General features: G+C 42.8%; 1 protein-coding gene across 5 annotated transcripts in view; it reads right to left on the reverse strand.

Annotated features, from left to right (window-relative positions):
- Positions 1 to 14451, reverse strand: part of LOC105025374 (adhesion G-protein coupled receptor D2) — an 86305-nt gene that overhangs the window by 9877 nt on the left and 61977 nt on the right. For 4 of the 5 annotated variants that reach the window (XM_020048833.3, XM_020048831.3, XM_020048834.3 and 1 more), the window contains one exon: positions 10710 to 10789. In XM_020048833.3, the coding sequence (XP_019904392.2) occupies positions 10710 to 10789 (80 nt within the window). Of the gene's footprint in view, positions 1 to 9168; positions 10005 to 10709; positions 10790 to 14451 lie in introns of those variants that run through there. The other variant, XM_020048832.2, reaches the window with a different exon arrangement.

Consider the following 14451-nt stretch of genomic DNA (forward strand, 5'->3'; position numbering starts at 1 on the left):
AACAGGCAGAAGCATTGATGTGGCCCAAAAAGGTCAAGAGAACCCCTCAAAGTCTGACCCCTCTCCAGGTTTCTTCCCTATTCTGACCCTGGTAGGGAGATTTTTTTGTAACCACAGTGCAACCATTTGATGTTTTTGTTTGCTCTTTGGGGTTTCAGGCTGGGTATCTGAGACAACTGCTCATGTAAAAAAAAAAGATTTGATTGATTTGATCTGATAGATGGGGAGCCCCTGGAGCGGCTCTGTATTTTCTGTTTATCAGAGTGAGTATCAAATACCATCCACTCATCAGACTGCAGACCCAAAGCAGACACCAGCAACACAGTGGCTGTTACAAATGCTAATATTACAGATAGCATATAGCAGGGGCTCGTTTGGTGTGGAGTAGTAAGCTACTGTCTTATCTACGAACCAGGGAGCCCATCTAATGACTTCAACCTGAGACCGTGAATGCACGCACGCATGCACACAGACACACACACACACACACACACTCTCTCACTCTCCACTGGTATACTGGTGGGAATGGGAGCTTTAACAAGAAACGTTTACAGCAGACACCTCTTGTAGCAGAATTAGCCAAACCAAAAGGCCAGTAAAGTCCACACAATTGAGACACTTTGGTGAGAATGAATAGCCTCATCTGGTACAGTGAACTCAAACGCTGTGTGAGATTTCTGTCAGTGGTTTGGTTTTGTGACAGATGGCTTCTAACTATATTGCTTGAAAACTTATATTGCCTTTAATATCACATGTCTGTCTATCAATACAATGCTGTAGATTTAATCTTGAAATGACCTCTAGCAAGATGTTTCTGCTGATGTCAAAGTGAAGGGCAACCAATCAGTGTCAAAGCCAAGGACTAAACTGTGCTTGTTTCAAGTACTTGAGCCATCCCTCAGGGACCAATGAGAAGTTGTAGGGGAGTATATTAAGTCTAGGTTCAAGACAGAAATGTTAGTGGCTGTAGATGGGTAGCCAGGCTAGCCTGCTTGTGGCGATGTATTCAAGACATGACCCAAAAAGAAACAGGTGCTATGTTGACCTCTGGCCTCCAGGGTAGGGTTCTGTCAGTGGGGACTGGGAGACACTAGCTCTCTCCTGACCTACATTAACAGGTAAACAGGAAGTTGGCCGCAGGAAGGAAGTCATATTTTTGACAGCCGGGAGTCTGAGGGATGGTTACAATACATAGACAAATGTGAGTCCTTGTTTTACTAAATTTCAGAACAAAAAATAAAACAAGGAAAACTTTCTCCAGTCGTATTGAGGAAAAAGGAAAAAAGGAAAAAGGCTATTTTTGGATTAGCAGTTGGGTTTAAGGAAACAGTTATCATTTCACTCAGGGCAAATCCGAATCACTTCAGTAGGTGACAGGTGAGGGCATGATACATTTATACAGGATCTGAAATGTGATTGGTTACGTTCCACAGTTACAAGTCCTATTAAAAAAGATCTGGACATTTATATAACCAATTGACGGTATTACATTTTGTATTACTTGGTACATGTGTTTTTCCCTTAAATAATGTTAGTTACAACATCTTGCTAAGGATGAAAAAAGTTCTGACATGACTTGATGTCATGTTGTTATATTTTCAATGAGGGTGTGTAGACTTGTCATAAACACTGTAACTTTAAAACAAATTCTCATTCAGGTGTTTAGTAGGTCTACTCTGTTTCTAACGTGTGACCACTGTCCTCAAAGCCGTGGCTACTATCCTTTTGGAATAGTATACTGTTTATGAAGGGACATGTGAGCTTGGTGGTTGTCAAAAGCTCTAGGGTTTGTCTGGCTACAAAGCAATGTCAGAGGAGAGACCAGCATCGCCGTTCTCTGTCAAACTCTTTTTGAAAACCGTTCAGTGTCTTAAATTTTAGCCACTTGGCAATCAACCAAGTAACTTTTTAACTTTTTACAAGTGATGTTCAGAAAGTGACTCAAAGCTCTAGTAAATGAGTAGCTACTCCCTCTCGTTAGGCTCCGTCTGTAACTAGTCTGCTCGGTAACTGTCTCCTTATCCCTCATCACTGTAACGAAGGTGGTCCAACCAATAAAATAATGATTCACCTCTTAAATAACTGATCCCTTATCCTGAGAAACTTACAGTGATGAGTGTATAAAGGTCCACCTGAGAACTGAAGCCACAAACCTGTTGTCCCAAACTCACTGCTTTACCAATTAATGCTTTACCAATTAGACACCACCATGCTTTACAGTGGGGATGGTATTCTGTTCACTGTAGGCCTTGTTGACCCCTCTCCAAACATAGTACTTCTGGTTGTGACCATAAAGCTCTATTTTGGTCCTGTCATTCCAAATTACAGTGTGCCAGAAGCTGTGAGGTGTGTCAAGGTGTTGTCAGGCATATTGTAACCAGGCTTTTTTGTGGCACTGGCGCAGTAAAGGCTTCTCTCTGGCAACTCAACCATGCAGCTCATTTTGGTTCAGGTATCGTCATATTATGCTCCTTGAAACAACCACACTAGCTTTTTCTCCTGAGGTTACCTGTGGGTTTTTCTTTGTATCCCGAACAATGCTTCTGGCAGTTTTGGCTGAAATCTGTCTGGGTCTACCTGACCTTGTTATCAAGAGATCCCTGAATTTTCCACTTCTTAATAAGTGATTGAACAGCATTTGCAAGGCTATCTTTTTATATCCTTTTCCATCTTTATAAAGTTCAATTTCCTTTTCATCAGAGGTGTGTTGACAGTTATTTTCTGCTCCCCATGGCTCAGTATCTATCCTGCTCAGTGCATCCATGTGAGAGCTAACAAACTCATTGACTATTTATACACAGACACTAATTGCAATTTAAAAAGCCACAGGTGTGGGAAATTGACCTTTAATTGTCATTTTCACCTGTGTGTGTCACCTTGTGTGTCTGTAACAAGGCCAAACATTCAAGGGTACAGTGTGTAAACTATTGATTTGAAAGGTTTCTGTTATCATTATGATTTAAAAATGAGCCAAACCACCATGTGATAATAAATGGCTTCATATGATCACTATCGTTTTTTTTTTTTTGCATGATCAGTCATATTTTTAAAATGAATGCCAATATTTCACAATTTCTGCCAGGGTATGCAAACTTATGAGCACAACTATATGTTAGCTCCCATGGCTAACATGGCGAACTGGTTAAAGGTGAGGATTAGCCAATATGTTTACTTCGTGGAAAACAATCAGGATTAACCAGAGACGTGCTGCCGACTTTAGCCAAATACTGTGTGTAAACACAGATAGCAAAACGCTGATCTTTCTCCATTCAGTGGCCCAATTCTGATCCTTGCCCACGCAGGGGCCCAGTCCTGACCTCTGTCCAGTCATTGCTCGTAAACAAACGTGTTCGAAAGCAATTTGCCAACATATCAGAATAGTCTGGATGGGTAAACCGATTATGATACTTTGCGTACAGTAAGAAACAACATCAATGATACTTCAAATACCCTCTCTGTATGTCACACACACACACACACACACACACACACACACTTCGATCCCTAGCCAGACCAGGGATAGCTGGCGGGAAACCGATGAGTGGGGTCAGCTGCAGAGCCCTGGAGGAAGTGATTTAATGTCCAAAAAGATGTCAGCTTGTTTTTCCTTTTTCTGTGTTTCCTGTTGTGTTCTGCTAGGCACTTCCTCCCCTCTGAGGGCGGACGGGTGTCATCCTCTGTTCCGCCAACACCACCCGGACATGTCATTCTGCCCCTGACTGGACTGGCCGTCTCGCCGGGCTAATCACCAGTGTGGCTGTGTGTATGGCTGTGTGTGGAGGGTGTGTGCTTATGCGCGTGTGAGTGTCAAGAGAGAGACATGTTATTCCTGTGGTAGGACATCTGTACCTTGGTGTTCCCCAGTGGAGGATTGTAGCGGTGACGCATTGGTTGATATCTCCCTGTCTGACCCGCGTCCCTTCACCATAGGGTCCAGGACTGGGGTGACCCACCCTAAAGCAGAAATGACTACAAACTCACGAAAAAACCTAGAGGTGGTCGTTTGCACTCAGTCGATCAGAGAGAAAACACCACTTGAATACCCTCTTAATGGCAAGGTAAACCTAAGGCCGTGTCCAGTACGATGCCAGTCCAATTAGGCAACTGATGAAGGAAAAGGGTCTAGGTCTCTCTCAAGTGTGTCCGTCAAACGTTGAGATCCTCACAGACCAAAACGGCTAACTTAGGAATGGTGGTTGGAAGAGGTCTTAAGGTCATAGTTAGGGGTAGAGTTAGGTGTTATTTGTGGGGGGGGTTCAGGGGTTTGTGGTTAAGGTTACACTTGGCTTTAGCGGTCAGGGAAAACTGATTTATTTTACAGTTACACATTTTCGGATTAACGAGTAACGTGTGTCAAATGGGTGTGTGTGTGTGTGTGACACAAAGTTAGTCTCTCAGGTGGGTGGGATGTCATACATGTGTCGTAATGTTCTCTTCCTCCCCTGCTGAGGGATATGTAGGCCCACAACACACACACACACACACACACACACAAACTGTACGGACGCGCGCACACACAAACTCACACTGAAATGCGTTTTCTCTCAAATACACACACACAGTCATACACAGTCACACACACACACACCACACATGCACACGCACACACACACACACACACAGGAAATAACATCAGCGGTGGTGTGTGTTGAGGATATGAGGCGTGGTGATGGCACATTTACCACAGGACCCCTGACAGCGGCACGCATCGCCATAACAAAAGACAGCAATCGTTTGAATTCAATGACAATTGTTTGGGTCAGACAATGGCCCTCGCTGCAGTGGCTCCATGAACGCTGAGAAAAGGTGAGTCGGTCCGCGCTTCACCTCAGCAGCTCTCTGTTTATCAGTTGTTGCCAACCACAGCTGTCCCCGTGGCCAGATATTTTGGTTTAAACTTAGTGTGGTGCCTCCTTTATTTTTCTCCGGAGACGTCTAGAATAGACAAGGCCTGACGGAGACAAAAGGGTTATACGTTCCTTCTCAGCCAATGCTCCCGCTTCAACGTAAAATGGAAATATATTTATTATAGCTAGTTACAGTTAGTTAATTTAGCCACAGTTCTTTTCCTAGGGGAAGGCATACCTACTAAACTCATCTAACTTTTAAGGCCACCACCTTCTTTGGATTAAATGAAAAAAAGGAAAATATATTTGTGATGTTTAATGTCTCTATACATATACCGTCTCTGCTTGTAACATCGATGCAACGTTTTATTTTAAGCCAATCAGGTTTGCCATTCATACGTTATGGAAACGGTACTACTTCTTGCCGATCAATGCATAAGATGCGGAAAAAACTTGTTGTGCAGAAGACCCCAACATTACCAAGGAATAATAACTCACACTTCCCAATGCATTTTATGTTACTATTAAATTAAACTTAAATAGTTGTACACTGACCAGTCAGTTGGAAATAAACCCACTTAAATCAAATGTATTTATAAAGCCCTTTTTACAACAGCAGTTGTCACAAAGTGCTTTACAGAGACACCCGGCCTTAAACCCCAAGGAGCAAACAACAGTAGTGTTGAATTTCAGTGGCTAGGAAAACTCCCTAAGAAGGTCGAATTTTAGGAAGAAACCTAGAGAGGACCCAGGCTCAGAGGGGTGACCAGTCCTCTTCTGGCTGTGCCGGTGAGATAATAAGAGTCCAATTGGAATAATAAATACATTTCTCTGGGCTAAATCCAGAGTCTATTTGATTGTAGACTAGGTCAGAAATAAAGTAATAGCTACTAAAGTAATAGTGCTAACGAGTAGATTAGCATAAAAAGCACCTCCCTTTAGCAGGGTGTGTAAATGAATGATGAAATAACTTGCATCATGATGATTCATCATATCTATATACTTTAATTGTATAAATATTTCAAAATTTGGGTTAAAATTTTGGGTTAAATTGGGTTACATTGATTCAATAAATGAGACTGGAATTTTGTTCAATTATCAATGTGAAGAAATATGAAAAGGGTTCTTAAATTTTTCATTTCTATCTCCACTTTCATTCATTAGTGTAAATATGTTTTGTTGGGCTTAATAGGTACCCTTGCCCCTGAAGTTAATTTAAGATTGTTAGTGACAGTTCACAATGAGACAGTATATCAATCACATAGTCCATTAAGAACAAGACTGCTTAGGACTGCACAGCTAATAACATAATAATTATTATTATTATTTGCATTCCCCTCAGTCAATTTAGAATATGCTAATGCGAGCCGCTCCCACAGGCTGTGCAGCCTAATGAAAATCGTTGGCCAGGTGAACAGTGTTATTGATCAGACTAAAACCTCACACTAACCGACTCTAATTGATCAATTACGCCAGACGTTGTTCGGATTAAAGCTACATGGAGATGCACAGCAAAAGTGCACTCAGTCACAGCACACACACACACAGCCTAACCCGTTTAAAGACTTGCCTTGGCCTGTCAGTCCAAGCAGCGGATGGGTGGAGACGGCCGACAGTGTGAGCCCTACTCCTGTACTGGTGGGCCACTAATGGCACTAAAGCCGGTTTTAATTGCGGCCGAAACCCTGAGGTCACAGGGGGCAGTGCTGGGGAGTCTTAAACCGGGCTGCCGGTGAAAAACTGCCACATTCACACCTGTCGGTGCGGGTTAGTGAATCGTAGGCTCTTCCACCTCCGGCTCTTCAAGGGCTTTATAATGAGGTGGTGTTGTGGCGCGTGTGACCTCTGAGGCGGAAGGCACCAAGGGCACGGACGGTGGCCTGGAGGGCTGCGCGCTCTGGAAAAGGCCAGGCTGCAACCCCGCTGGCTGGATTGTGTTGGGTCAAGTTGGGTTGTTTGTTTCCATTTGAAAACCGCTGGGTTGTGGATGCTGTGTCATGGAGACTTGACTGAGTGGGACGGGCTTAATAAGGGGGCGTGGCGGTCAGAAAGGGGCCCTGGCCCAATGTGAGATTCCGGTTAATCTCCTTGGTTTTGTTGTTGTTACATGAGACTTACAGAAGAGTCCGAGCTCCTCGACAGGCTATTCACATCTCAATGTCGGGACGTGCAATTAAAACAATGATATCATTAATGATTAATATGTATGTTAAATAAAGTTTGCATGTGATCTTCAATTAGGATATTATACAGATACCCAGCCTAATATTATTATAGGAATGCTGGTCAAAGGGAACCAATAGGCCACACCCCCAGACAACCTGTGGATTACAGAAAATAAATGGCAGGATCAAAATAACACAGAACGTGTTCCATCCACTATTTAAGCAGCACTGGAGCTACCAAATAACCCAAACTAGGTTGTTTATAGATTGTGTGTTTGTATGTCTCAGCTCCTGAAAAAATTAAGAGACCACTGCACCTTTTTCTTTCCTTTCCAAAAAAGTCAAAAAGGAAGGTTTTGAGTAACAGAAGGGTTGAAATGAAGAGACCACTGCAAAATGAACGCTTCTGTTCCTCACTCAAAACTTTCCTTTTCAACTTTTTTGGAAAGGAAAGAAAAAGGTGCAGTGGTCTCTTAATTTTTTCCGGAGCTGTATGTAATGGGTACAAATGTTTCCCCAAAATGTGGTAAAATCAGAAACATTTTTGTTAATGGGGGAATGTTTACCATTGAAAATTTATGTTTATTGGCTTATGTGTATACTGGTTTAGGAGGAGGTATTACCAGTTAGGATAGGTATACCAGTTAGGATTAGGTATTAGGATCAGGTTATGTTCATGTTAGGTAACCGTGATTAAGGTTAGGTTTGATTAGGCTTAAGTTAAGGTTTAGGGTGAACCTTGGTAAACCTACAGGGCAATCAACTTAGGTTCCCCCATTTAGATAGCCAGGTAAACGTGTGTGTGTGTCTGTGAGTTCAAACAGGCACTAGAGCCCAGCCTCCTCAGCTGAGTCACCAGCCTTAGAGAGCAGAGGACCTTAATAGCAGTGTGCGCACACGTGTGTGTGTGTGTGTGTGTGCGTGTGTGTGTGGTGTGTGTGTGGTGCGTGTGTGCCAACAGCCCTATTCCAGTTGACAGGCTGACTCCAGCCGCCCTCTGCCAGGATGTGTCACAGCACTCGGGCCAAAACAGGAAGCCCCGGCGCTCCCCTCATGACTGACAAGCTGGCTGGCAACAGAGGGGCTGCGGAGGCCTCACGGGGCCCGGCCCCTGGCTGTGTCTGAGTGGTGGGGCCACCTGGGCTGCCGTGGGGGTCCCTATCGCGTGTGGAGCCCTACTGAGCTCAGTGTCGGACATCTTGTCCGGTGAGGCAGACAGACAGACAGGAGGTACTTCAGCTGTACTGCTCTCTGATGTAGGGATTGAAAGGGGCACCACCCTCTCCTTTTAAACCCCTTACACACTTAAATTCCCAAACAAAAGTCTATCCTCAACAGGTCCAGCTAAATGATGACAAGTTACACCCCAATGCACTGTAAAGTGTTAATATGTATTTATGCTTAATTGTACACTTTACTGTTTACACATTATTGTATTTATACTTCACTGTATTTATGCTTAGCCATATTCATACCTCACTGAATTTACACTTTACTGTGTTTACACATTACTGTATTTTATACTTCACTATATTTATGCTTAACCGTATTCATACTTAACAGTATTCACTCTTTACTGTGTTAACACATTACTGTAAACTTTACTGTATTCATGCTTAACCATATTCAAATGTTACTGTATTTACACTTTACTGTGTTTACACATTATTGTATAATGTATTTACAATTTGCTGTATGTACACCCAAATGGTCCTGATCAACAGTTTACATACCCTTGAATGTTTGGCTTTGTTACAGACACACAAGGTGACACACACAAGTGAAAATGTCAAAATGGAAATAGAAAACGACAATATTTACACCCGGGTTGTTCATATTATTGTATTGATACCTGGGTTTCTCATATTATTTTATTGATACCTGGGGTTTTCATATTATTGCATTTATACCAGGGTTTTGAATATTAATGTATTCATGCCTGGGTTTTTAATATCACAGGATCAATACCTGGGTTTTTAATGTTATTGTATTTTTACTGTATTCTCAATAACTCACACACAAACCCACAGGAGCAGGTCTAAATTACAGCCCCTGTAGATTGACAAAAAAGAAGTTGGGTTTACGCACTTCTTGCGTGAACCCAACATATTTCTGAATCCAACTGCACAACGGGTTTGCCATAAAATATTTATTTCTGAACGCTAATGTATTTAAAAGTTTCTTTGACATTTTGGGAGAAAGCATGACCTGGTTCTGAGGCCAAGCTTTTATAATCACTCGTCCTGTTTCAGGATATAAACAGGGTTTGCTGTACAGTCAAATGTAGACGTTTTCCCTGGTCTAGTCGAGTACTGTTTCGATCAGGCCTGGGTAAATGTCACATGACAAAACACTATCACTGAAGTTGTTATCGAACTTGAAAACATTGTACCAGATCACTTTGCAATAACTCACACTGTGCCAGATCAATTTGCAATAACTCACACTGTACTAGATCACTTTGCAATAACTCACACTGTACTAGGTCACATTTGATAGCAATTGTGTCCCGCACGGGTTTAAAGGCCCACAACTAACAGTGTGTGTGTGTGTGTGTGTGTGCGCGCCCACACTGGGCCGTGTTAACTATAAAAACACCCCGCACAGCAGGGCCCTCACTGCACAGATTTGTACCACAGCTGAGAATGATCAGAACACTCGTACAACAGGGCCTCTGAGTGGACGATTCCGCCTGTCAAGGCTTCGTCTCCACGGACACAGCTCTCAGACCCGCCGGCAGAGCTGGAACAAGCCCCGCCCACGCTTCAACCTTGGACCGTGAGTGGCGAGGAGCCTCCGGCCCCCGTAGGTTGAACTGATTCACACCTCAGGGAATGGGCCTATTTCCCTGTGTAACCTCTGGTGTGAACTTAATTGTGTATACTTAGGTATTGAGTTTCAGGCCACGCCGGGCCTCACTGAGGAACAGCCACGTTCCAACAGCCGTACACACTTCACAGCGATCGAGAGGACCGACCACCCAACTGAAAATCTAACCAAACAGAGAAAAGAGGCAAAAGTCAAGCATGATCATATCAGAGATGGGACAGCAACCGTTTCGGCACTGAACTGCACTGCACACACACACACACACACACACACACAATGCACAGTCAGCTAGAAACACACACACAGACACACACAGCATTATTCACACACCCACACAACGATGTGTGTACGGTTGTTCTACCATCTCTGTCCACCAGGGGGCCTCCAGTGCAGTGGAAATGGTCTGGTTTGGGCTCGGTCTTCCATTCCCACTGTGGCTCTACATTACAGTCCTACCGTCACTGTAACTCAGTGCTAAACACACTTCAGTTTCAGCGCTTTCTGGCCATCAGGCACCACGTCATGGCCGTTTCAGACCCCAGGTGAAGTCAAACCCAGGGACTGGGCCCTAATCGGACAGAGGTCAAAGGGGAGTCGAACGGAGTTCAAAGGGGAGTTGAAACCAAGGTTAAAGGGGAGGCCTGTGGCTAAGTTAGTTTGGGCCATGACTACTCAAACCGGACCTGGGTTATACGTTTCTCCCTACATGTTGCCAGCATACAGAGGAGGGAGGGGGGGGGGGGGTCGTCAGAATATGGCAGCGTTCTATTGTAACCGCCGATCTGTATCTATGTTGAGGTCAAAGGTCCACTGGCACAGCCCGACCTTCCGTGTGTGTGTGTGTGTGTGTGTGTGAGAGAGAGACTACCGTTCTGGGGATCAGGCCTCCTGTGGCATGGCTGGGGCACTCCTGCAGCCTCTCTGGGACACAGTGCATGGACAGCTGACCTGATGGAAAAACACACAAGCATTTAGGTGTTGTTCACTGGAACATTTTCACCCTCCAGCATCTAAAACGCGTAATGTGCATATATTAGAGTACAAAAAATTGTGACATGCAGGGAATAAAACAGAAAATGAAACGCTAAGGTGAAGATCATGCTTTTTTATCCCATAAAACAATGAAAAACATTTAACAAATAACAGCTGTAATTCATATTTCTGAACATATGTAACTTTGATTAGGGCATTTGTTTTTATTTACCAAATGCAATCCAATCTTATTAGCAGATGTAGCTAGAAACAACAAATTATTATTTAGAAACTAGTTTCACTGCCTTTTCTGGTTATTTTTTCTAGTTAATACTCAACATTTCAGGACCAAGTATTTAACATTTTAAGTTGGCCAAAACCTTCAATAAAAAAAAATCCAAAATAAATACTGTGTTTGCTTAACTTGTTCATTCAACTAGAAATCCTTTTCTGGGTATCTTTACAAACATAAACGACATACTTAGATCCTAAGTAATTGTATGTTCAGGCGAAATTAGACATTTCAAATAAAAATGTTTTTGTTCAGTACATTCAAAGCTTCAAATACCTGAAAGCAGAAAAAGAACACTCATAGAAAAAATACTTATGAGCAAGTGTGCCTCTGTTCTGAAACGCTAGACGCATAAAAACAAATGTAGGATCACAGTTCAATTGTTCACCTAAGGTTTTGTCACGAGTCCTGCCAATAAGCCACAAAAATGATGGACAACAACCGAGAGCTAAAAGGTCTAGAACCTTTTCGCGTAAGAGATCTTTTTTAAATATATAACATGTCTGACCCCCTTTTTGCTTTCAATTAGACAAATGTTTCTCTATGCTGCAACCTTTACCTTTAAGTCCTTATTGTACAGAGAAAGTACCGCTGCGTTTTCTGTCAATATTATTTAGGATATAAACTAGTCCAAAGAGCCCCCATATATTCTGCTATAGTTTCATCAGTTGTATTTTTTCAGAAGTTTTTTTCATTGTTATAGAACAAAATTGCAAATACTCATATAGAACAAAATTAAATGGCAGTCCATTTCAAAACAGAGTTAACAAACGTAGCTCAGGAAAATGTATCAAAAAGCATAAACCATACAGTGCAAACAAATGATGTGTTCGTTTTTGCTTTTAAGCCATTCATTGCTAAAGAAGGTTGGCATAATTCCAATGATTGCATTGATTAAATAGTAGCTTGGCGCCTGCAGTTTGTGGTACGTGTGAAATGTGTTTTAGATTTTTCCGCGGAACAAAGAACCGCGTTTACTTGATTGTTGTTTCGCGAGCTACATTATGTCATTAGCGCAGCTGGGACATGGTCAATAAAGCGCGTGGCACGTGAACCGATGAGAGCTTTCGTTTCCTTGCAGGGACAAAATACTACGCGATGTATTTGACCACTAAAATGTTTAGGATAGAGTTTATTTCCCTAAAGTATGCTAATTCCAGCCCCTGACTAATCGGCTTTAATTTGTTCGTCGACTTGGGCCGTGCAACACCTAAAACTGTACAACCACGGGAGCGTACGTTTTCTTGGCTATAAATTGTTAAACGCGCATGTGCGATAGCTTCAACAAAAATGTGGATGGCATTTTAAGACAATCGAAATTATCGCACTGTAGAGCCCTTTATTAATTGCACAAATGGTTTATTGGAAAATGTTCCCCGTAACCACGCTAGAACATTACCAATGCAACATCAACCTAACTCTCCAGGTTCAAGGTTCTGACGCGAGAACAGTTGCAGGCTTGTCATTACCTTAATCACTAACTTGAACTAACGCCAAACCCCCACCCTCAACATTCTACTTACTGAATGAACTAGAAGATTCAAATTCAGTCAGTTTGGTTTGTCTAAACTGCCACGACTGTGCATGTGTTTAATTTTTTTTATACGTTGAAGGTGCATGCACATTAATTCTGAGAGGATTGTTCAATACCTGTTAATTTAGTAGGTTCTTGAAAGTAAAGATAGCAACTATTCTCAGAAAAAAATTGAAGAACCTTATCCCCACCCAGCAAGTAAGATCCGACACATGTTGGCCTGGCTATGTGGCCTCATCTAATAAGCATTTATTTTTGCTGTATAATCCAAAAAGATAACCTCATCTGAAGTTTTTGTTAGTGAAAGCCATGAAAATGTTGTGGATGTAGGAATGTGATGTTTGCGGTTTTGTCCACTCTGCAGCACTCCATCAACCACGTCATTATAGTAGGGAGGCTAGACAGAAGCCACTCCTGAGGTAAAGTTATGTAACATGCCACCTGAAAGACTCTTCACAGCACGAAGAAGAGGATTCCCTGTCAGTTGAGACCAAAATCAAATGTCAAGCACTCTGGTGAAAGCCAAGTCTGGTGAAAGCCAAGTCTGGTGAAAGCAAAGTATTGTTCATCACCGGCATAAAACCATTCCAACGGTGAAGCAGGTTGGTGGGAGCATCATGTTATGGGGATACTTCTCAGAGGCAAGGACTGAGAGACTGGACAGGTTAGAGTGAAGGATGAACTGAGTAAAATCCAGAGAGATCCTTGAAGGAACCCTGATTAAGAATGCAAGGGACTTCAGACTGCAGCAAATATTCATTGAGCAGCATGACTGAAATGGTTCAATACGGTTTTCACATTATTTTCCATCCTGTCAGTGACACGTTAGAGTGTCACTGACAGAGTCCCTTTTGGATCCAAATGCTGTACACTGTTAAATGTTTGAAGAAATTCTGAAAAACATAACGTTTAAAGCAATAAAAAAAACATTATTCAATATATATTTTTTTTATAATTACATTTTGTCTATAGCCTCGCTTCATCACAACAATTCGACAGCAGCAGAGTCGTGGATTGACACACACGATCTGGAAAAGACTGCATTCCAGTCCAATAACCACACATAAGCTGGCAGGGCGCCGACCGACCACAAGGAGTTACCGGAACATGCCAAGACAACCCGATGTCCATCCTGTGCAGCTCCGAGACAATTTACACCTCCGCCTGCATGTCCCAAGGGCACTGTCGGTTACCACAACTGGGATTCAAACCCTGCAATGACGCAGCAGTACTGAACCACTCGGGGCCCCTAGACCCCGACTTTCCCACATCATCGTCTCGTAACTTCCTCTAAGAGTTACAGTTTGGTCGTATACAGGGCTCCTATTTTCCTCTGCGATATCACAGCGCTGCAATCCTATACTTCAGACTGTAATGCCGTGGGGACCATAGCGTACTAAATCAACAGGCATGATTCCACCAGCGTTAGAGGCCTCTGCGCTCCGGTGTCTCTGCTCACCTAACTCTGCAAACACACGAAACATGGAACCACTTGGACCGTTTGGGGGGGGAAGAAAACATGTGTGACACTCCCTGGGGAGACACAGGGAGGACACGTTACAGAGAGGGAGATTTGTTCTCGTTTACAGCATTTGCCAGAGTTGTCAATAAGGAACATATTTGACTGTTTCAGCATTTAAATGTATATTTCACAGGGCTAGTGGTGCTGAGAGTCCTGTGAACAGCAGATCTGAAATTGTAGTTTAGATTTGTCAACCGCAGCAACAGAATGCATTAAAAAAAATGCAGATACAATGAAAGAACATTATGTTATACGTTATACACAACTAAGGACGAGTATTTATGGACTTG

Source organism: Esox lucius, chromosome 8 (assembly GCF_011004845.1).
Source record: "Esox lucius isolate fEsoLuc1 chromosome 8, fEsoLuc1.pri, whole genome shotgun sequence".
Taxonomy (NCBI): Eukaryota; Metazoa; Chordata; class Actinopteri; order Esociformes; family Esocidae; genus Esox; species Esox lucius.